This window comes from Mus pahari, chromosome 12 (assembly GCF_900095145.1).
Source record: "Mus pahari chromosome 12, PAHARI_EIJ_v1.1, whole genome shotgun sequence".
NCBI lineage: Eukaryota > Metazoa > Chordata > Mammalia > Rodentia > Muridae > Mus > Mus pahari.
The window spans coordinates 9,848,998-9,874,084 of NC_034601.1; the positions used below are offsets into that span (position 1 = coordinate 9,848,998).

The following is a 25,087-nucleotide window of genomic DNA, read 5'->3' on the forward strand; positions in this document are numbered from 1 at the left end:
CTGATCAGCGCAAACTGACAGGGCATTCATTTTCCTTGCAGCCTATCCGATTTTAGGATGTTTAGCTCTTCAGTATGAACCCAGTCCAAAGTGTTTTCTGCCCATGCAGATACACACAACTAGAAACATTCTTGAACTGAAGAATGGATAAAGAAATTGTGGTACATTTACACAATGGAGTATTACTTAGCTATTAATAACATGAAATTTGCAGGCAAATGGACAAAACTAGTAAAAAAATCTTGAGGTAACCTAGACCCAGAAATACAACTATTGTGTACTCAATTATAAGTAGATATTATTTGTAAAGAATAATCATGCTATAATCCACAGTCCCAGAGAGGCTAAGTAACAAGTCTCAAGGGGTGGGGGACATGGAAGTCCCTGGGAAGGGGAAATAGAATAGATTTTGCAGGTGGACTGTATAGGAATATGGGTAGATTATTACTGAGTGTGTATCATATGCCAAAGCATTTTTAAAAGGTGATCATCTTTTCTTTTATTACCTACTCTAATCCTCTAAGCTGCTCTGGCCAACCCTAACCAGAATCCCCACGACACTTGCGTTTTTAATATGGACCTGCCTCTCTCTAGTCCAGGGGTTCCTCCGAGGTCTCCTCTCCCCACAGCTGACCTTCTCCTCTTCCTTTTTTCCTCCTCCTCCATTGGCTGGTGGAAGTCCAGCCCTCTCTCTCTCCTGCCAAGCCACTGGCTGATTAGCTTGTACTGAGAAGTCAGAGAATAAATGGGAAACACTGTTGACACAATATTCAGACAGGAGTTACTTAGAATGAACCATGTCCAGATCTCCAACCAGATATGGGGGCAGAGAAATCAGCATTTGAATAATACAAAGATAATTTTACACACTGCACAAAAACATTATGCCTATAGGACTGGGGACAGATGGGGATGAGAATAGGAGGAATCAGGTAGGTGATGGTGGTGGAGGGAGAGAATACTGGGAGAGATGACTAGAATTGGGAGCATTTTGGGGGTAAGGTAGAAACTAAGGCAATGGGACCTACCAGGAATTTACAAGGGTGATCCTAGTGAAGACTCCTAGTAATGGATGGGGGATGGGGTCGGGTGGGCATACGGAGCCTGTACTGGCTATCTTCTATAGCCATGAAAGGCTTCCAGTGGAGGAACTGGGACACTAACCCAGCAACAAAACCTTCTACATACGATTCTGTCCTGCCTACAACACATGCCAAGATAGAGGTGCCACTGAAAGAAGAATAACTGATAATTATAAGCAACCCACAAATCACTGTGATAGTTGATGACTGGCATGCTACTATGTCTTGTGTTGTTTACAATCATAAATCCTCCACTGAAGGAAGTGGCCATTGAAAAGACCTAGAGGAAGGGCTCTGTGTAGCCTTATACAGATACTTCAAAAGAACTCAGGGTTAAGAGAGGACATAAAGAGAGCCCAAGTGGGCTCAGCAAGGGACAAAGACTTGGTTGGACTCTACTGCCTCAATTCCCAACAAGTTCATTTTAGTCTACTTTGAACTCTTCTCCAACCAATCTATTTTCTTTTGATAGCTAAGATGACAGAACAAGAGGTTGAGAAAACAATTCAGGGGGTGAAAGAGATGGCTTAGCGGTTAAGAGCACTGGCTGTTCTTTCAGAGGTCAAGAGTTCAATTTCTAGAACCCATATGGTGGCTCACAACTGTCTGTAACTTCAGGTCCAGGGGATCCAATGCCTTCTTCCAACCTCTACACATGTGGTACAGAGATATACATGCAGCCAAAACATTCATACACATAAAAATAAATAAATCTTATAAAAGTGACTCAGTGTCACAGGGCCACCCAGTGGCACTGCTAAGAGAAAAAAAAAAAACCTTCTGACTCATAATCCTCCCCTCTGTTCTTCCAATGACCCACTCTTCTCTTTCAAGTTTCTTCTTAATTGAATGGGGCCAGCTGACTGGCTTCAGAATGTAATACCTCCAGAGTATCTGGCTTCCCAACCCTGACTCCTATCCAATAACCTATCCATATTCTAAACAAAAATGATTACATTAATCTGAACATCAAATAAACTCAAGGACAAACTTTAAACTCTGCTGTAGTGACAATTCTGGAATTTTTGGTTCCTTTGAAAAACACAGAAATGTAAGAATGTGTTTTTGTTTTAATTTTAGGTGTGGAATATGGGGACCACTAAAGACCATTCATAGAAGCTGCCTATGATTTGCCTTGTGCTCTAGTAGGGGTGTGAATTTGCCAGCTGCAGATAAGTTTCTGGTACTGTGTGACATTTGGGATTCTGGGGATTTTTTTAGAGGGTATATAAATGCTAGAACCCTGATAGTTGGGGAAGGAAAGGGAGTGTTATAGATTGTTGGTTGGTTGCTGCTGGTAGCTGTTTGTTAAGTAGTTGTTATACAGAGAAACAATGAGAAGACATTAAAGACATCGATAATGTCTTTGTTTATAACTTCTCACTACACCTAGCATAATTAATGGCTTAAAACAGTAGAAAATGTAGTGATAATTTGGAAATTTTAGTTTCTTTGAAGAACACAGCAATATTAAAAGAATATATTTTTATTTAATCCCAGGTGTAGGATATCAAGCTGCTTCAGATTGTCCACATAAGCTGATTATGATTTGCCTCATGCTCTAGCAAGGAGCATGACTTTGCCAGCTGCAGATAAGTGTCTGCTTTGTGTGACATTTGGATTTTGAGGACTTTTCAGAGGGTATATAAATGCTAAGGCCCCAATAGGTAGGAGGAAGGGAGGTGGTGTTGGTTGGCTGCTGTTGGTAGCAGTCTGTTATGTAGTTGTGAGCAAGGAAAAAAGAAGAAATTAGGTACCCTGCCTGTGAAGATCAAACTTGCCCCAAGGAACTCAACACCCTAGAGAGCAGGAGGAAGTAGTCTACTGATGAGTTGCCCCCTTTCTGACCTCTGTCTTTATTCAGGGAGCTCTTTCCTTTCCCCTCTATACTTTTTTCTCTCCTATCTATTGTTAGGGGGCTGAAAGGGTGGAAGGAAAGAGAATCCGCAAAGTAGCAAAATGCCTGCTTCACCTTCCTCTGCAAAAGTGCCAAAGAAACACGCAGTGAGCACATTTATAGAAAACACATGACCTATATATTTCCTGAAATTCTAATGTGAGACGCTGCCCTCCTGGACTGATACTTTTAGTTGTTAGTCCTATTAAGCCCCTATCTTCTTGTCACTTATCACCTGAGGGAGCAAAAACTGAGATCAGTTTAGAAAGATCCCAGAAGACAAGACTTGGGGTATCTGCCTTTTCCTTCTCATCCTACGTTGAACAGGTTTCAGAAAGTATCCCAGAGTGTTCTGAGACAATCATCCCCAAGGATGGGTGGCCTTGGGATGGTGCAGTCAGGAGTTTACATAAGATTTTTGTATAATTCTAGATTTTAAACAGAATTATAGGAACTTAAAACTTAAACATTGTTTAGTTCATATTTCTTCATTTCAGGCTAACTGTATAAGTATATAAATTCATGTGTGATCCCTCCTAAAGACTGTTGTTTACTGGAACTGTCACAACTCAAGAGAAACCACTGAGGAAGACGATTTTCTTACTGAAGCTAAAAAAACTTATTTCAAAAGTAGAGAAAATTATATACTATACCAAGATTTTGATGTGGTCCACTTTCTTCAAACTTTCTTGCAACCGTTGACTCTGAAAATAACAACAAAAAATTATACAGCACCTTGCTAGACTGACATAATATATTAGCAAATTTCACGAGGATTTTTGCACTATGCAAATAAGTACCCCAGGCAAAGCATCTGCAACTTGGTGATTACTAAGTGTGAGTCCTAATTTTGACAACTTAACATCTGCAAATAGTTTTCATCTTTCACATGTAAAGGCACAAGGCATACCAAATCATGAGGATGGACACCATTTATTACTATACAGTGTCAATCCAACATCCTCATCACTGCTGTGAGACTTATTATAGTCACCAACTTAGGGAGGAGAGGAAATGATATTCAGGGCAGATATCCACTGAGTTTTGGATGTTGTAAAGCTCCTCAAGGAACCCCACTTGAAATGTGTTCTATCTGTGAACTGTGAGCATCATATGAAACAACACAAAGTGCTTGATGGTGTTTGTCCCTGAGTAGATTCTAAGCACTGCCACACATGTAGAAAGAGGAGATGAGGAGAAGAGAGAGGCACAAGCGGCAGCTCTTCTTTACTAGGAATGTATGTACAGCATGAACATGCAGATATCCACAGCTGTTAATGGCCCACGTGGCCTGGCACGATGAATGAACAATAGGCTGTCATTCAAACTGTCTTGAGCACTGGAGACTAGCTACAAGTTTGAGTTTTAGGCAGATTCCAGAGCTGTGGTAACCTGAAGGGTTTGGTAGTTGATCTTATTGTTATTTTCTTGCACTCCTAAAACCAAGGGGTACTAAACCTCTCCCATGAGTGCTTAAACCTTCACCTAATTTGACTAGGTTGCTATGGTAAATCAGTTTTTATCTCCTAAAAACGGAATCATGATATGAGCTAACAGCATAATGATAACACTTTTTTGTTTGTTTGTTTTGTTTTTTCAAGACAGGGTTTCTCTGTGTAGCCCTGGCTGTCCTGGAACTCACTTTGTAGACCAGGCTGGCCTCGAACTCAGAAATCCACCTGCCTCTGCCTCTGCCTCTGCCTCCCGAGTGCTGGGATTAAAGGCGTGTGCCACTACACCCGGCTAATGACAACACTTTTAAACAAATATTCTCTTTATAAACATATACCTTAAAATTAATTTGTAATATAGAAAGGGATTAAATACTAAGTTTTCTTAAATATAAAAATGACATTAGAGTGTCAATATCCTGGCTGGGGAGAGAAAGAGTAGAGTATTTGTTTGGGATACTAAGACTGAACCCAGGGTCTTACACCTTCTGGCCTACAACTGAAGCCCAAGAGTATATTTAAAACAAAGATTTACAGATACATGAGTAATTTATATGACCAGGCACTACTTAATAGTTTAACATAAACTCAGTAGGTCTTTATAATAACCCTAATTATTATCCAATATCACAGGTGATAAAACGAAGGTGTCAAAAGATGACATCATGCTTTTAAACTAACATAAGGATCAATGCTCAAACTACGCGAATATGACTCTTGTTTTTCCAAGATAGTTTCTCATGTAGCCCAGGATGGCCTCTCAAATTCACTATGTAGTGATCCTGGCCTTGAACTCCTTCCTGATTTTTCTGCCCCTAACCCATAAAAGCTGGGATTACAGTCACGCACGATCATACTCAAACCCAATCTCTCTTTTCTGTTGTTAAAGCTGGACTTGTACGCTTTGTCTTCCTGCTTCTGTCTGCTTCTCAAGTGGTTAGAAAACAGGCCTGATCTACTACACCTAGCCTGATTTTTTTTAGTTTTTGCTCTTTAAAAAGGTCAAGGTTCTCAATATCTGTACCTGTCCACAAACCCATGCTGAGACCTAATACCCAAACAATGGTATTAACAGGCTCAGCCTCTAGACGTAACTAAAGGGCTCACTAAAAGGGATTTGTGACCATTCTTATAAAGAGAGTGGAGGGCTGCTTCTCCTATCCCCAGGTAAGAATACATAGCTGGTACCATTAAGGCCTCCACCAGACATTGACTCTACTGATATCCTGTCCTTAGGTTAGAACATCTACAAATGTAAGCAACATGGTTTTTGTTACTCACAAATTACCCTGGTCCAAAGTATTTTGTTATAGCAGCCAACTAGAAAACATTAACTTACAATACAATTTATGGTTTTAATAATTAGGATATCTCAAATACAAAGAATGATTTGCCCCAGAAACGTAAAAATAGGAAATCCAAGCTACTTTATTAAAAAATGCCCATACCTGGGAGCTGGAGAGATGGCTCAGCAGTTAAGAACACTGGCTACACTCCCAGAGGACCCAGGTTCAATTCCTAGCATGCAAATTATGCTCACAACCATCTGTAATTCCCGTTCTAGGGGACCCCCTGCCCTCTTTTGGTCTTAGGGCACTGGGCATGCACACGGTACACAGGCATACATGCAAGTCAAACATTTATACACCTAAGTCTTAAGAAAAAAACACCCATGTACTTTAGCAGAGGCAGAGCTGCTGGTAACTGACGGCTGCTCAGAGAGGGGGAGCGTCCTTTCTTGAAGGTGTGGCCTCTGGGAGGCCTAACATGTTTCTGTGATGGCTACGCACCTAAGACTATATTGCAGCACTCACGGGATTGATACAACAAATAACAACAAAACAAACAGACCAAGTTGGGTGGGTACGCAATGGAGTGGGATTTTCAAATACACACACATATATAAAAAACCCATGCCACTCACACTGAATTTTCCTCCCCCCCTTACCCACAACCACCCCCCTTTTATTTTTTTGTTGGTTTGGTTTGGTTTTTTGTTTTGAGACAGTGTCTCTCTCTATGTAGTCCTGGCTGTCCTGGAACTTACCATGTAAACAGGCTGGCCTCAATCTCAGAGATCTTTCTATCTCTGTCTTCCCAAGTGCTGGGATTAAAGAAAGGCGTGGGTCACCATGACAGGCCTCTCCATTGAATTCTCATTTTCTCTATTCCCTTTCCCTGGAGGCCAGTCAGTCAAGGGCAATATTATGGAACATCTCTTTTCCTGACCGTCACCTTATGACTTTTCTCATTCTGGACAGAGGATATCAAAAGTAAAAGACACTCATGTCTTTGCTTGTGTGGAAGAGTCTGCAATGCTTTAATGTTTCTACTCACCAGCTGACAAGCATGCTTTATTCTCTCCACAATGCCATCGAGTCCCAAGTACTGTAGAGACAACCAGAGTGGCAGGGCTCGGAGTTTGTCTGCAGGTTTATTTGATGTAAGACCAGCAACTAGTGTCTAAAAGAGACAAGACAAGTGCTCTCAGGGCTGCTGGAATGTCAGCACTGGCTAGCTATTCTACTACACATAGAACGTGTCAGATGCTATGCTGGATAACTGGCTTACATTATCCATTGGCCTTTTAAAACTAGTACCTAAATGAGCTAGCTGTGTTCATGGAGGATTCACAAGTGAGGAAAGATAGAGCTACTCCAGGTGAAACTGCAGATGGACTAAGTTCTAGAGCCACACACTTAGCCATTTAGGAGGCAGCACCTTGACAGGTTGCTATGAGCATCTTTAAAACTGTTGGACATTATCAACTAAGCAAGATATCAACTATTTAAACAGTAATCACTGAGCATTTACTTTGCATGAACCTATCGCTATCAGATCTATGAAAATAATTTATGGTTTAAACCATTAAGATGTTATGTTACAACCTGTACTGAAAATGTGGGTCGGTGTCTTAAATGGTAATTCTACTTTTGGGAACCTAATCTCCGAAAATAATTTGATTCGTAAATTTGATATGTAAAAAGATGTTTATTATTATCTATTAACAAAAACTTTATAAGACCCTAAAAACTCTCAAATGACCATTAAGTAATCAAGCAAAAGAAAAAAAAAATCAGTCATAAAATGCCACACAAAAAAACCCTTTCATATACACAGGGAAGTATGGGGCGGGCATAAGTAGGAAGATTTAAAGTATGGCATCCTGGGCATGAGACAGCTCAGCGTGGAAAGGAACTTGTGCGTTTGACCACTGGAACCCAGGGAAAGGTGAGGAAGAGAGTTTCACAAAGACCTCCACATGTGTGCTGTAGTCCGAGTATTTCCCCACCCACTCACCCACCGCCAAATGTATCCTGGGAACTCCTGATCTGGCTGCACCTGGCTACATCCCGTAAGTGCTAGGTCATCAGGCACTGTCAACCACACCCATTTTGTGTGGTGCTGAGGATGGAGTTCAGGGCTTCAAGCATGCTAGACAAGCACTCTCTACCAATGGAGCATCAGCTCCACTAACTTTTTGTTTGCTTGCTTTTATTTTTGAGACAGGGTCTCACTATGCCCAACATAGCCTTAAACTTGAGATTCTATTGCCTTAGCCTCTGAGTACTGGGATTACTGGTATGTGCCACTTTGCCCACTTTAAAAAGAAGTAGTACTGGAGAGTATGACCAGGGTACAATATACATGCATGAAAATGCCATACTGAAACCCATTATTTTATACATTTGCCCCCAAAAAAGTAATTTAAGAAAGGCAACAGAAGTACAATTAGGAAAAAAAAAATTCCTTTATTTCTCTAAGTTCTATTCTTGAAGGCAATTATGAATATCATTCATTCCCTAGTGACAGTCAGCTCACCAAGGCAGGATCGTCATGTTTGTAGAGTGTCACTGCAGGAACAGCTGGCAAACCTAGCCATAGGCCAGGAGTCAGTGTCATGCTATCGCACTTGGTTGCAGCCTACCAAAAAGAGAGCTTTTGTTCATTAGGTAACAAGACAACATGAAACACAGTCCCTCCTCTAGTCTTAAGAACTATGGAAAACCCGAATGAACTGAACAGACTAAGTTCCTTCTTACCACCACCAATATTCAATAAACCAACAACATACCAGCACAGATGAGGAGACATAACCTAGAGCCAATGTTGCCAGATTCACACTGGAAGAAAAAGCACCAGTGTGAGAACCAATTACTTAAATGTTATTTGTTCCCTAAGCAGGCACTCTACAAAAAAAACAAAAAGGAAAACTGCTGTCATTAAGGTGATACACTAACATCTTCACCTATGCCTTTTGTTTAATTAGCATTTATCAAAGCCAAAGATGGGAGTTATGGAAAGCTTCAAAATGCACTTTTAAGAAAAACATGCTTTAGGGGCTGTCTCTGCTTACTTAAGACAATGCCCGCACTATTGTGTGTCTTTCATGGCTACTCTTCCTTTTTATAGAAGATAAAAGGACCCTTCTCATGGATGATTTAGTGACATGGGCATCTGGCTGCCCTGAACCTGCTCCTCTTCTAAAGACACTCCAGGAGCCTTCTGTCTAACCACCCTACAACCTTTATCAAACCATGAGCGCAGGTGAACTCACTCACTTCAGAAGTGACCAAATGACCTCAGCTAGCAGAGGAGCTCATGGAACATGAAGAGGGCTAGGATTTCTGCAGCTACTTTTTACCATAATAAGAAATGTCTCTCCACAAGTCAAAATGCAGGAACTCAAGCCAAGTGACCAGGATTAGGGAAGGAAGTGGAGAGGAATAAAATCTTTTGCTCTAGCCAGTTTGGGTGATTTTGTCATCTGCAATCCAAACTGTCAATGATAAATGTCACTCAGGGTTGGCCTGATGCTCACTCTCCATAAGGACCAACATGGAACTGGCCTACTTACTGCCGACTTACCCTTCCACATGAAGCCAAATGCTGTACTGCTCACAGAGGTCCTTCAAACGTCCAATCTTGTCTGTGTGTCCAACTGCTGCGGTTCCTAAATATAATGAGCAGGGACATTAAAAGCAACCCACTGGCTTCTGAATCTTTTTACAGTGGGGGAGCTTTCATACATAGCTATACAGCATTTTGATGGGATGGAAGCAGTACGCATTCCTTTTTTTCTTTTTCTCTTTCGAGACAGGGTTTCTCTGTGTAGCCCTGGTTGTCCTGGAACTCGCTTTGTAGACCAGGCTGGCCTCGAACTCAGAAATCCACCTGCCTCTGCCTCCCGAGTGCTGGGATTAAAGGCGTGCGCCACCACGCCCGGCTAGCAGTAGTGCATTGCTATTTGAAATCTTCCTTGTGAGTTGACTGGAAATCAACACTTGCTAGCTGAGTTGTGTAAGATCTGAAGAGTGTGTCTCCTCTTTTGAAAGTGCCTATTTTGTACTGAAACCACACACTGCCTGTTTACTCACTGTCACGAGACCCTGGGACTGTGAGCTATGCTACATTTTATCAGCTCTCTCTTTTGAAACCTCAAAGTTTTGTCCATAAACGTTTGTAACTTTTCTCTTTCAGATTATGTCTTGCAAATATGAACTATTTTACACTCACTACTTTAGGTACAGTACTTTCGTTGACATTTGCTCAAGGTATCTTTTCTCACTGTTTTTATATCCACATCCTGAGCTTTTTGATTTAGGTACCACCTTTATAAAAAGAATATGTAGCATGAGTTTGTACTTTTATCACACAGGTTGCTATCATAAAACATACATTTTGAAGACTACTTAAATATGTCCAAGTCTTGGAGTTCATCCCTTAAGAGTTTGCACTATAGATTTAGCTGGAGACATCCTTTTTCAACTTAAGTAAAACAGAGAGTCATGTGTTTCCCCAAATGCCCTAAATTTTCAGTTAACAAAATCCCAACTAGTAAGGCCTGAACAAACACACCTTTTAAAAAAAGGTTATGTAGGTTGGCAATGTGCCTTAGTTGGTAGAGTGTTTGCCTAGCATATAGGGACTCTAGATTAGATGCCCAGTGGAATGCCTGTTAACCCCCCCACACACACATACACACAAGCTAGGAAACCCCACCTACCCTCCTTTCTCTAACCCCCCCCCACAAGCTAGGAACCCCCCCCCCACACACACACACAAAATCCTCCTCTACCCGTCCTGGCTGACATGACTCCTTGACTCTGAGTTTCAGGCAACATATCCAAGAATGCCCACCCAGGGGTTCAGCTTTTGACCATGTATAGACACAACTCCAGCTCCTAGCTGATACATCATTACTCCTTGCCTAAGCTCTACAAAACCCCCTTGCTTTAGCCTACATATGTGACTTCACCACCTTTGAGATCTATAAACCCACATAAGAGCTGCCTCCTAATAATCCTGCCTTTATCTTCTTTTCATCTGGTCTAATCAGGCCTTTATCTTTATCACCAAGGAAGAGAAAAGGCTATCACCCAGCACCACATAAAGTAGGCATGGTGGCACATGCTTGTAATCCTAGCACTAAGACTAAAAGTTCAAGGTCATCCCTGGCTACCTGAGCTAAAGGCCAGCGTGAGACTTTTGTCTCAAAAGGGAATGAGGACTGAGGAGATGATTAGGCAAAATGCTTGTCCCACAAGCATGAAAACCTAGGTTCAAGCCCCAGAACTCATGTTAAAAAGCCAGGCATGATGGCAGCACATAGCAATGCCAGTAGGAAGCAGAGATAGGCAAGGCCCTTGGGCCCTGCTGGCCAGGCAGCCTAGCATTACCTGGCAAGGCCAGTGAGAGAGAGACCTGGTCTAAATCAAACAAAGTAGATGGTGCCCAAGGAACAACACTACAGGCACCCTCCCCCCCACATACACACAGGGTCTTACTTGCTATGTAGCCCTGCCTAGAACTTAGTATGTGTATCAAGCTGACCTCAACTCACACAATGCTTGACATGTACCAAATCTTTTTTTTTTTTTTCGAGACAGGGTTTTTCTCTGTGTAGCTTTGGCTGTCCTGGAACTCACTCTGTAGATCAGGCTGGCCTGGAACTCAGAAATCTGCCTGCCTCTGCCTCAATTGCTGGGATCACAGGCATGCATACCACACATTTAGGTTACTAAGTAACACTTGACTGCAATACTTCTATCCAGATGAAAGTACAGGGTTGTGTTTAATGACTGGATCACTACTGGAGTAATTTCATACTTTTGGCAGTGCCTGTTTCTGAGGCATGTATTCAGGGAATAAATATAGGTCACAATGGGAGGTCACTCAGTTACATGCTAAACATAATCTCTACCAAGTGACTGAATATGGGTCAATTTGTGCTGCTTTTTAAACATATAGTAAGGTGAGTCAGGCAGGAAGCAATGGTTCTTTTTTTGTAGACAAACAGCTTGATTAAAATATAATTTACCTGCAAAAACCCCCATTCACATAAGTATATAGTTCAATGAGTGCTGATACATGCACACAGTGTGTAACTAATGTCACGATCAATACTGATTCTATTACTTTAAAAGCTCTCCATCCTCACTGTAGCTGGTCTCTTCCCTAACTCATGACCCAACAACCTTTTATCCGTTCCTTCCACTCAAGTCTTATCTGTCCTAGGGTGTCAAGAGAGTGCACCATATGCAATTCTCTGTACATCGGCATGCTTTTGAAACTCCTCCACACTGAAGTGGGGGCCAGCACATCTTTGTACTTACTGATTAGTGTCCTACTGTAGGCAAATGCCCTAATTTGCTTATCCACTCACCTTGTGAAGAACACTCAAGTTATTTAATCAATGAACAAACACATGCACAGAAATCTTTGGTTGGAGATTGTTTCATTTCTGCTTGATAAACTACAGTACTGGGATGAGTGGATTACAGGATTTGCATTTAGCTTTCTGAGCAACTGTTCAAGTTTACTGAATGGCTGCAATATTTTGTATCCCAATATTGTGTAACAATTTCTTCTGAGAAACATGTGCCACCATGCCTACTTTATGTGGTGCTGGGTGATAGCTTTTCTCTTCCTTGGTGATAAAGATAAAGGCCTAATTAGACCAGATGAAAAGAAGATAAAGGCAGGTTTATTAGGAGGCAGCTCTTATGTGGGTTCATAGATCTCAAAGGTGGAGGTCAGTGAAGTCACATATTTATCCTTCAGGGAAGCTCCTTAAGCAGAAAGGTGAACAACTCAAAAGAGCTTCAGGAAGTCCCCGAAACTGACCAAATTCACTAGGCCCTTCCCTGCCAGAAATTAACAATAAAAGCTAAGAGTCCCTCTCTGAAGAGCAGAGCCAAGCTGCAAAGATGATTTAGACAAGCAAATCAGCAAAGACAACTCTGAGACCAGCGGAGCTGCCTGGAAGAGTTTTATCGAAAGAGAGGAATCTGGAAAGGATAGTCCTGTGATGATTAAAATTACATTTAAAGTTTAGACTTACTACACTTGAGACCAAAAAGCAAAAAAATGCCTCTAACATATAAGTCCCTAGCTTCTACAGGCTGTACCCTAGCAGTCCACGCTCTTTTTTCCCCAGCTGTTGAAAACTACTCTTAAATTGATTGATCTTGTAAAATTTGCTGTTCTTGTAAAAATAACAGGTCATAAGACTAACTGCTATTTCTGCTTTTGTAATCAAACTCGATTACTCTGCTAAAAAGATGACTAGGATAACTGCAAGATAAAGATGTTAAAATAAGACTCAGCCGATCCACTGGCAGAATACATGTAATTTTGTGGGTTTCGCCTTTATAAGCCCTGGGCTGATATGGCTAGCTGCTGCATCTTGGGAGTGCTCTCAATTACAGTCCTGGAGCCACGAGGGCAGTATTTAATAAAGCCCTTCTTATTAAAATTTATCCATGGTCGTGGTAAATCTCTGAGTGATCCCAGATCACAACTCCAACCTACTGAGCTGCCTGCAAGCTGTGCAGTGTGCTCTGGGTTGCCAGCGTTGTGAGCTGTCACCCATGCTGGGGTGGGCTTTGGTGATGCAGCTGTCTTTTAGTCATTTGTGCTTTAAGTAAACCCCAATAAAAATCACTGGCTCACCAAGTTTGACTTTAGTGGCATCTGTACTTTGGTCTGTAGTGGGTTCCCTATCTGGGGTAACCTTTTGTCACACAACACCCTACCAGGAATGTATGTAGCTGCTGTGACACTGTAAGCATCAGGTACCTTTTTCCTCAGCAGTGTGACTGGAGCCAGGGTCATAGGCATAGCAGACAAACAAAGACTGAACTAGATCTTGAGCTCTCAATGTGGTTTTACTTTATTATTTTATATTTTTAACACTGCCTGACCCTGAACTCACTATCCATCTTAACCCAATCTTGAACTTCAAACTTGTGGCCCACATATTCAGAGTGCTGACTCACTGACATGTGCTGCCCGCTCTGCTTCACTTAGACCTAAGGATCAAACTCAGAGCTTTGCACATACTAAGTGTGCACTCTACCATCTGAACTACATCCAAGATCTCACTATGGTTTCTCCATTTAGACCAGACTGGCCTTGACTGTTGGTCCTCAGGCATTAGTCTCTGAAGTGCTGGGATTAGAAGCTATAATCTCAGTATAGACCAACATATGGAGCTAAACTGTATTGTTGTACTGATAATGACATTAAACATCTTTAAAGTGTTTATATGCCCATGTGGTAAATTATCCATCCAAATGTTGTTCATTTTAAAGCTGTCTGTCACCTTAATTACTGAATTGAAACAGAATGTTACATATTTTAGATCTAAATCATTTGCCAGAAAAAAAATGTTCTGTAAATACTTTTCCCAGCCTGCTGCTGCTTTTACTTCTTAATAGGGCTTTTGCTTTTGAGATAGAATCCACTATACAGCTCTGGCCGTCCTGGAACTTGCTGGGTAGATCAGGCTGGCTTTAAATGTTCAGAGATCCACGTGCCTCTGCACTGCTAGTGCTGGAATTAAAGGCATGAGCCACATACCCAGCTCAATAGGGTCTTCTCAAATAGCAAAAGCTTCTGATTGTTGGGGCCTGAATCCAGGACCCTGGACTTGCTAAACACACGCTACATACTGAGTGATGCTCCAAATCAAGTAAGTCTGTCTGTCTCTCTCTCTTTCATGTTTCCACTTTATTTGCTGTTTTCAAATGTAAAAAAGAAAGTCAAGATTCTTACAATTCTTACCACAGTTCAAATGAAACATCTCAGTCAAGCAAAGCAATTCTTGTACACATACCCATTTCTCTCCACCTTTGCTGCTTCATACAGTGTAATTGATAAAACTGATGGCTTGTACTTGGTGGGAAAATGCCATTTCTTTACACCACCACATAGCAGTTTCTACTTTTCTGCAAGCCAATTTCTAACAAGTTACTTTGCTTTTTTCTTTTAAACGTTAGGAGGTACATGGAACTGGAGAATTTAGCTGCCCCGTTTTATTCAGCAACTGTACAAATAAGCACAAACAGCAGTGTCCCCGCTGCAGGCGGCTGGGCTGGTAGACATGAGCTCTAGTAGATTCAATTTCCTTTATATCTTGCAAGTCTGGATTCCAGAAGAATAATGAGGAACCCGCAGGTGAAATTTAACAGTGAAGCTGCATTCAGTTACATTCTATAAATCTTTGCTATTAGCATAGACTAAAGACAATTTGCTAAATGGCACTGAAGAAAATCCTGACCCAGGCAGGTGACATGACTTTGTCCAAATGTTTCTGACTAAAGAAATTATACAACAATATTTATAGGTTAACTTTTAACATTAACACTGTACATAATTTACATGGCAATATACAGTTCAAGAGTTTATAAAATAGGTTCAGGCACTATTACCTGAGAGTATCATGTACATATAAACACCCAAGCGTTTGTGATGGTTTATTAGCTAGAAGCAGTAAAGAATTATACAAAACAGTCCAGTTTCTCTGTTGTGTTTATTACAGGGAGGAATTGCAGAGAATCGTGAGAAAACAAAAAGATAGAAAATGTCAACCTGGAGGCAGAGGCAGGCAGATTTCTGAGTTCGAGGCCAGCCTGGTCTACAAAGTGAGTTCCAGGACAGCCAGGGCTACACAGAGAAACCCTGTCTCGAAAAACCAAAAAGAAAAAAAAGTCAACCTGTGGGTTTCTTTAAAATGCTTCTTTTAAAACACCCAGAGTACATGACCTCTGTACAAAGAAAAATATAATCACGCTTGGTTATACTACATAATTTAGAATGAGAACTACTGCTTTGGAACCTAAGGTTTTTAGTTCTGCTGCATCTGTGGCCCAAGATCTCATTTTTCAGGGCGGCACAGTTTTCCTTACAGGCAAGGACCCATTTCAGCAGCAGCATTACACTTTAAAGGTTAACAAGCAACAGAACAATTGTCTTAACTCTACTGTTTTATGCTTGCCAGTTAGAGTATTTATAAAAGGCTAATAATGGATAAAGATCTTTTCCTCTTCTCCTCCCCCATCACTTCCTCCAGGACTTCATAGAGGAAGTACAGGTACTTTTTCATGGCATGACCAATTTTGAGTGAGCACAAAGATGAGGTACAATAATTCTTGGCTCGAATGTTCTAGTTCCCCCAGAGTTAACTGACACGTCGCTCACTGAACTGACAGTCAAGACAGTGTCTAGGCCTAGAAAAGCCAAACAGAACAGCCATTTTATTTAGGGTAATAAAGTGGTCACTGACTGGCATCCAAGGTTTGAGTCTAGTCCAGTGGTGAACAATGTTGTCTCTAAATCAGAAAATGAAAATATATTTAAAGAGCACTCGCCATTGAGAGAAATGTGGCCCCTAATAGAGTCTACGTCAAAGAAGGGAAATAGCAGCTGAGCGTGCTAAATAGATTTCTATAAACACAGTTTCAGGAGGAGCTGTGCTGAGCTTTTCCCTAAAAAAACAGCGTACTCTTTCGTATCAAATCACTGTGGCAGAGAGGAACCAGTCCTAGTACATTGACTGTGACATAATTCTGGCTGTGAATAATTCTTGGAAATAGGAAGCTGAAGTGCTTTGTCAAAGGCTACTGGCCCACACAAAAACAGCCCAAATCTGCAGCTTACAAATGGAGAATATGACTCTCTTAAACTTAAGTTTTGGGGTAGATATATTTCTTTAAATACCAAGAATTTTTCATTAATTTCCAACAAAGATTTGGTGTCTATTTGATACCACAAGAAAAAATAATTAGGGCAAAAAATATACCAAACAACTAGTTGATCTGTTAAAATAAACCACAGAATGTTAAGTGGACAAAAGTGAAAAAAAAAAAAAAAGGTTATAAAAATGAAAACCAAAGTAATGGGGGACAATTAAGGCTTTAAAAAAATTTCACATGGCTTTGGCATCTTAAAATATTTTTGCTATCTGTTATTTATTTTAAAAGACTTGAAAGCAGATGAAAGCACGAGCCACAGGATGGGGAGGGGGGTCAACCCTCTATCTTATAGTGGATGGCACCCCAGAGGGCTGTGCAGCCTAACAAACAAGGTACTGTTATCTGGGAAGGGACAGAGGAACTTCCATCTTTAGTTTTTCCAGATACTCTACGTGGACAGGCTTATGACTCTGTAGAACCTTGATTGCATCTCCCTATATTCCCAGTCTTGCCAGTCTTCCAATATTTCAGTAACTGTCAGAACATATGTTCTGTGCTTCTGGTCTTGAATCTGCTCAAATATTCCTAGGAGTCTGCCTAATTTTCCTTTGACTCCAGCCTCTTCATACACTTCCCTCAAAGCAGCACTGCCAGATTCCTCCTCTGGGGACAATCCACTGGACTGCTACTCAACAACACCACCTCAACCTCCTGCTCGCTGCGGAAGCACAGGCAGGCCGCCCCGCGCGGTCCTATGTCCGCGGCTGGTTGTTCTTGAATTTCGTCCTAGAGCCGGGCTTCTGCAGCCTCTACTCTGGCCGCCACCACCCCGCCGGGGAGTTGGGCCGAAGGAAGTCTAGTGCTGGTGAGATGGACGCGGGTCACTGCAGTGTGGGGGAGCAAGGGTGGAAGCGCTGCCTGTTTCCAGCGCCCGCCGCTCTCCTTGGAGCCCGCCATCGCTGCTCTCAGAGGGAAGAGCTTGGCTCGAGGCTTGCGCCTCCAGGAGACAGTTGGAAGCAGCAGTGCAGACCTGGCAGAGACGCCCTCTTTCTTTCTTTTTTGGTTTTGTTTTGAGATAAGACATTGCAGTGGCCGGCGACCGGCGGTGGTGGCGCACGCCTTTAATCCCAGCACTTGGGAGGCAGAGGCAGGTGGATTTCTGAGTTCGAGGCCAGCCTGGGAGTGAGTTCCAGGACAGCCAGGGCTACACAGAGAAACCCTGTCTCGAAAAAGAAAAAAAAAAAAAAAAAGACATTGCAGTGTAGCCTTGGCTGGCCTACAACTCATTATGCAGAGACTATGACAGGGCTTGTTTAGAGAGAAATGACTTACTGACATCAAGTCTCTAACATGTATGTACATTTGGGCCTTCTTAAACTTCTTTCAGGAATACACTGTACTTTTCGGTGCACAGATATTACACATAGTTTTGTTAAATTTATTCATTAAGTATTTTTAATTTATTAGCCTGTGTATAATAAGCTTGTGAGATGTGTGTGCGCACATGCCATGGCAACAATGTGGAAGTCAGAAGATAACTCTGTGGCGTTGATTCTTTCTTTTCACCTCTATGAGTTTAGGAAACTGAACTCTAGTTGTCAGATATATATCATCAGGCAATAAGCACCTTTACCTGCTAAGTCACCTTGCCCCATTTTCATGGTTTGGTAATTTTAGATAAGGTTTCTCTATGCTGCCTTGACCATTCTGGAACTAGCCCTGTAGACCAGGCTCTTGAACTCACAGAGATCTGCCTGCCTCTGCCTCCCAGTGCTGAGATTAAAGGGATGCAATACCACTGCCTGGACTAGTTTCATCCTTTTTGATGCTATCATAAAAGACATTGTAAATTCAACGTTATTTACTACATTTATTTTGTATGTACATGTGGGCATACACACAACAGAGTGCAACTGCAAGTCAGAGGACAACTTTCAGGATTCTGTTCCCTCTTTTCACCATGAGATGGAAGGCAGCCCATTCAATTTAGTGGCAAGCGTCTTTATCTTCTCAGCTATCTATCTTGTTGTCCTTAAATTAGATTTCTATTTGATGGTTGCTAGATAGAAATCTAAAAACTTTATTAGGTTCACAAATTAGTTCCAGGAGCTTTTCTTTAGTTGCTTTAAGAGCATCTCACCTTGAGTTGGAGGCCAGCCTGGTCTACAAATCCAAGTTCCAGCACAGCAAGGCTATACAGAGAAACCCTGTCTCAAAAACTAATCAATGAAACAAAGAAACAAAAACCAAGAGTGCCTCACCTTGATGGGGCAGGGCATCTCACTTCTTTAACATCAGCACTTACAAGGCCAAGGCAGGAGGGCTACTCTGAATTCCAGGCCAGCCTTGGTATAGAACTGAGACCCCATCTTGACAACACAAGACCCTATCTCGTAGGCCAAGTACTCAGTGCCCTGGTGGATACCAGATTATGATACCTACCAGCATTTGCAACAAGCAGCAAGGGCAGTCTTCCTCTTTCCATGTCATCTTTGATCAGTTTCTCGAGAAAGGCAACGTCCTAGGACCAGCAAACAAACCACAAGAATATGAGACAACCAGTATAAAAGGTGTGCACTGATAAGCTATGTATGTGTGTGTGTATACACACAAATGCATGTACATATGGTTACTAGAACACATATGTATGTGCATAGGGGTCAAAGGTACAGCTTAGGGTTGCTCCTCAAGAGCCAATCAGCTTATTTTTTGAGACAGAGTGTCTCACTGACCCGGAGCTTACTGATAAGACTGTGCTGGCTACACAGCAAGGCCCATGGATTAACCTGACCTCATCTCCCCAGCAGTGGGGCTACAAGCATGAGCTACCATGTCTGGCCCTACATCTCCCCAGCAGTGGGGCTACAAGCATGAGCCACTATGTCTGGCCCTAAGGTTTTTTTAGTTTTGTTTGTTGTTGTTGTTGTTTTGAGAAAGTATCTTACCACATAACTCTGACTGGCCTGAAACTTGCTGTGTAGACCAGGCTGACTTTGAATTTATGGAGATCCACCTTCTCTACTGCTCAAGTGCTGGGATTAAGAGTAAGTGCCACCGGGCTGGTGAGATGGCTCAGCGGTTAAGAGCGCCGACTGCTCTTCCAAAGGTCCTGAGTTCAAATCCCAGCAACCACATGGTGGCTCACAACCATCCGTAACGAAATCTGACCCCCTCTTCTGACAGCTACAGTGTACTTACATATAATAAATAAATAAATAAATAAATATTAAAAAAAAAAAAAAGAATAAGTGCCACCACGCCCAGCTGAATCCCTTATTTTTAAAAACCAAAACTATAATATTAGTGATTTTTAAAAGGTGAGTTCCAAGGATTGAACTCAGGTCCTCACATTTTCTTAAAAAGCACTTTACCAGTTGAGCTATCTCTCCTATCCACCACCAGTTTCATAAGGCCTAGGCTGGCACTGAAGTTCTGATTCCTGCTTCCACCCCCTAAAGGTGTATACCATGTTTGGTTTTACGTGGTACTCACGATCAAACCCAGGGCTTTGTGCATACTAGGAAGCACTACAGAGACCTAAGCTAATTCTTAATGAAAAACTGTGACTTCTAAAAGCACAGATGACTCAAAATTAATAACTCAAATCATTTTTTATGTTTGGATAACTATTTACTTATGAACTTCAGACTTAAAACATTAAAACCTATTCAGTTTTATTAATACATGTAAGAAAAGTATTTTAAAGTCACTGTATGCTACCTGGACAAAATGCATATTAGAAGCACTCAAAAAACAGTTTTCTTGTGATTTAAAACATTTAAGAGTTCTGAACCCCTTTTATTTTATTTTATTTTAAGCAGGGTCATATATATAAAATAATAAAATAAAAACTACTCCTATAATATTAAATGTTCACTTGAAACACATTTACAACCTTTCCAAGAAGAGATTTTTTTTTGAGATTTTTTTTTAATCTCTCTTTGGTATCACTGAGTTATTTTTCTCCTATTTATTAATATTAAATTATTAATATTAAAGTATGCCTCCTATAGAAATTTCACACTATTCAAGTACATTTTTAAAACAATTCTGCTTTCCATAATCACAGATGACAAAAATCTGTATTCCTAGTAAACTAATTAGAAATATTAAAAGAGATTAAAGGTGAAAAACTGTACATATACAAGACCAATATTTCTAGTTTTAAACATTTACATTAGCTGGGAACTGGTGGCAGAGGCAGTCCTTTAATCCCAGCACCCAGGAGGCAGAGGCCGGTGGATCTCTGTGAGTTCAAGGCTAGCTTGGTCTACAGAGTAAGTTACAGGACAGCCAAAGGTACCCAGAGAAACCTTGTCTTGAAAACCAAAACTAAACAAACAAAACATTTACATTAAAAGAAAATAATTTCTCATTCCCCACAGACAAGTAAACTATTTTGAAAATAGAAATGCAGAATCCTAGAGTTTTTCCCTTCCTTTCTGCTTCAGTGTCAAGATATTTATCTCTTGCATGTGTAAAAACTTAGCACAGGGGCTGGTGAGATGGCTCAGCGGTTAAGAGCACTGACTGCTCTTCCAGAGGTCCAGAGTTCAAATCCCAGCAACCACATGGTGGCTCACAACCATCTGTAACAAAAATCTGATGCCCTCTCCTGGAGTGTCTGAAGACAGCTACAGTGTACACACATATAATAAATAAATAAAATAAATAAATAAATCTTTAAAAAACCAAACCAAAACAAAAAAAACTTAGCACAATTCAACCCTAAGATTACAATGAAGGACTCCATTTCAAATCTGCTCATTCACATTGTGGAAGGATCACAGTTCTCTAACTAGTCTGAGATCCCAGGAAGACCCAGTCTCAACACAACGAAAAATGAAGAAAACTTAGCAGTGATAGCTAGCGAAAGCTCTGAGCTTGAACAAATTTCTCAGGCTTACTTGGGATGCATGATGATGAAAGGGCTGGGGAAGAGGACATACTCAGCATACAGGGGCCCTAGAACCAAACAATCCTCCTCCCACCACTCCAAAAGAAGCAGGTGATGAAGTAACACAAAATTCCTTTAGAGCGACAAAGCCTGGCCTTCATTCAAATACAAAAACATACACAGCACCATGACGGGCGGGCGGATGGAGCAATAAGTAGGTAAGCTAGGAACTATCTGGGAGCCAGCAAACACAATGTCAGATAAAAGAAAAACATGCTTTCAAAATGCAATTCTATAGTACCATCTAACCAAAAGGGGTCCTCACCATCTGATGCTGGGATCCAAACATAGTGTTACAGGGCACACGGCACAGGCAGGGGAAGGGTAAGCCAAGCTGCAAGAAGAAACACGCTGTTTACTTATGACTGTCGGCCTGAGCAGTGAAGACAAACCACAAAGTATTCTTTAAAAACAGTGATCTTAGTGGGGGTACAATGGTATAGGTGTGTTATCTTATTACTGAGCCTGGAGGATCACATGTTTGAAGTTAGCCAGCCTGACCTAAAAACAAAAAAAATCTCTCCCCTCAAGAATTCAAGTTTTATAAGTATATATTAAAGGGCATTTGGAAAGTTAAACTCCCACTCCAAAAGGTGACTTAACAAATAAAATAAAATAAAATAAAATAAAATAAAATAAAATAAAATAAAATAGCATGCCTCTATCTTTGGGACTGGGGAGATGGCTCGGAGATAAAGCACTTGTTATACAAGTGTAAGGACTATAGTTTGGATTCCCAGAAACCTATGTAAATGCCAGATGGGATTAGTCATCGACTTGTAATGCCAGACCTGGAAGGCATAGACAGGGAATCTACAGAGTAAGCTCTGGGTTTGACTAAGAGACTCTGATTCAATGAATGAAATGAAAGAATATTTGAGGATGACTCCTGATATCAACCCCTGGGCCTCCATGAATATGTATGTATCTACTGACATAGACATATAAAAACGTGCATAAACACATACACATGAAAAAAAATATGGGAAGTGTAAAACAGCAATCACCTTTTTTTTTTTTACATTACCTGATTACAAAGGTATTGGCCCAGGCCAGGTCTAGCGGCAGCACTAAGATATATGACAGGCTTTTTGTTATATAACACATTGAATCCATCCACAACAAAGTCGTCATAGCGAGAATGAATGGCAAGCCTACAGATCTTAGCAAGTCCTTCCCTCTCTTCCTCGTGGAAATACGCACATCCATTTTCGTACCTATTGAGAGATGTTGTATGTTAATGTACTCTTCTTTTAAATTTTAAAAATATTTTATTTTACACCTTACACTAGACAGAATGGCTAAAATCAAAACCTCAGGTGACAGCACATGTTGGAGAGAATGTGGAGAAAGAGGAACACTCCTCCACTGCTGGTGGGATTGCAAACTATATAACCACTCTGGAAATCAATCTGGAGGTTCCTCAGAAAATTAGAAATAGACCTACCTGAAGACCCAGCTATACTACTCCTGGGAATATACCCAAAAGATGCCCCACCATGTCACAGAGGCACATGTTCCACTATGTTCTTCATGGCCTTGTGATAGCCAGAAGCTGGAAAAAACCCAGATGCTCACAACGGAAGAATGGGTACAGAAAATGTGGTTCGATTATACAATGTAATACTATTCAGCTATTAAGAACGAGGACATCATGCGTTTTGCAGGCAAATGAATGGACTTAGAAAATACCATCCTGGGGCTGGAGAGATGGCTCAGTGGTTAAGAGCACTGCCTGCTCTTACAAAGGTCCTGAGTTCAATCCCCAGCAACCACATTGTGGCTCACAACCATCTGCAATGGGATCTCATGCCTTCTTCTGGTGTGTCTGAAGACAGCTACAGTGTACTCGCCATATATACACATATGAGAGAGAGAGAGAGAGAGAGAGAGAGAGAGAGAGAGAGATATGGATGGATATATCATCCTGAGTGAGGTAACTCAGATCCAAAAGGACATGCATGGTATGTACTCACTAAGTGGATATTAGCCAAAAAAAGTACAGAATACCCAGGATACAATCCATAGAACTCAAGGTTAACAAGCTGAAGAGCCTAAGTGAGGATGTTTCAATCCCACTTGGGAACGAGAAGAAATCACTGGGGGAAGGTGGGGAGAAGGTTTAGGGAGGGAAAAAGGGGAACAAGATCAGGTATGGGTGGTGGGAACAGGAGTGAAGTGAAGCCCTGAGGGCCAAAGAAATAATGGAAATAGGCAACTTCGAGAGGTAGGAGGTGGGGGGACCTTTTAGAATGTACCAGAGACCTGGGAGGTGAGAGACTCTCAGGATTCAAAGGAGGGAACTTAGATGAAATTCCCAACAGTAGGGAGAGAGAACTCAGAGAGTCTACCTCCAGCAGAAAGAGGGATGGGGTTGCCACTCCACAGTAAAAAACTCTGACCCATAATTGCTCCTATCTAAAATAACTGCAGGGACAAAAATGGAGGAGACTGAAGGAAAGGCTATCCAGTGATATGGCCCCACTTGGGATCCATCTCAAGGGGAGCCTCCAAGGTCTGACACTATTACTGATGCTACGCTGTGCTTACAGACAGGAGTCTAGCATGGCTGCCCTACGAGAGGCCCAACAAGCAGCTGACCAAGACAGAAGCAGATACTTACATCCAACTGATGGACTGAACTTGGGAACCTCTGGGGTTGACTTAGGGAAAAGCTGGAAGAAGCTGAGAAGGAGGGCGACCCCATAGAAGACCAGCAGTCTCAACTAACCTGGACCCCTGAGATCTCTCAGACACTGGTAAACCAGGCAGCATATATTTGCCGGTCCAAGGCCCCTGACACATATACAGCAGAGGTTGCCTGATCTGGTCTTAGTGAGAGAAGACACACCTAACCCTCAAGAGACTTGGGACCCCAGTGAGTGAGTGAGTGAGTGAGTGAGTGGGGAGGCCTGGCGGGGTAGGGTGGGGTGGGGGGTGAATGGACATACTCTTGGAGACAGTGGGGAGGAGGAATAGGATGAAGAACTGTTGGAGGACAGACCGGGAGGGGGATAATGACTGGACTATAAAAAAAAGATTAAAGATAATAAAATATATTTTATTTTACGGATTTTTGCCTGCATGTCATTGTGTGCAGTACCCAAAGAGGCCAGAAATCATCAGAACCCTAGAACTGGAGTTACACATGGTTATAAACAACCACATGGGTGCTGGGAAGCAAGTTAGGTTTTCTAAAAAAGCAGCCAATGTTCTTAATTCATCAGTCACTTTCAGATGCTTATTAATATATTCCTATTTCTAGTTAGTTCTGTTTTTTTCAGTAGTATAAAATCATGAAAACAATTCTTTTCTCATAGACACTACTCCTAGATCAGGCAGAGAAAACATAGTGAGAAACCCCTTCACTTTTAATGGATGGCTACTTCCTGCAGGCACACGTTATAAAGGAAAGAAGCAAGGACTTGGCATCCACACTAACTGTAGGAAACGGAATGAGCAGAAACAAGACTACAAGTCCAGAAATAAAAAGCATGAAGAAAATGGCTCTTGACTGAGCCACATGAAGGCTAATACAGGCTGACATGGTTAGGAGTTTCAGCATTAAGACCTCAAAAATACATGAAGCATTAATGTGCTCATTTAATCCTTTTTTTTTTTTATTTTTTATTATTATTATTTTCTTTATTTACATTTCAAATGCTATCCCGAAAGATTCCCATACCCCTCCCCCCACCTCTGTTCCCCTACCCACCCACTCC

The 25,087-nt window shown here is 41.4% G+C and overlaps 1 protein-coding gene across 5 annotated transcripts in view; it reads right to left on the bottom strand.

The window, feature by feature from the left end:
• Pdxdc1 (pyridoxal dependent decarboxylase domain containing 1) overlaps positions 1-25,087 on the bottom strand; it is a 71,462-nt gene that overhangs the window by 20,200 nt on the left and 26,175 nt on the right. For all 5 annotated transcript variants that reach the window (XM_029544894.1, XM_029544893.1, XM_021210033.2 and 2 more), the window contains exons 6-13: positions 22,393-22,582; positions 21,631-21,699; positions 18,851-18,929; positions 9,300-9,384; positions 8,506-8,554; positions 8,253-8,354; positions 6,768-6,893; positions 3,633-3,683 (exon numbers count right to left, since the gene is read on the bottom strand). In XM_029544894.1, coding sequence (XP_029400754.1) covers positions 3,633-3,683; positions 6,768-6,893; positions 8,253-8,354; positions 8,506-8,554; positions 9,300-9,384; positions 18,851-18,929; positions 21,631-21,699; positions 22,393-22,582 — 751 coding nt within the window. The remainder of the gene's footprint in view (positions 1-3,632; positions 3,684-6,767; positions 6,894-8,252; positions 8,355-8,505; positions 8,555-9,299; positions 9,385-18,850; positions 18,930-21,630; positions 21,700-22,392; positions 22,583-25,087) is intronic.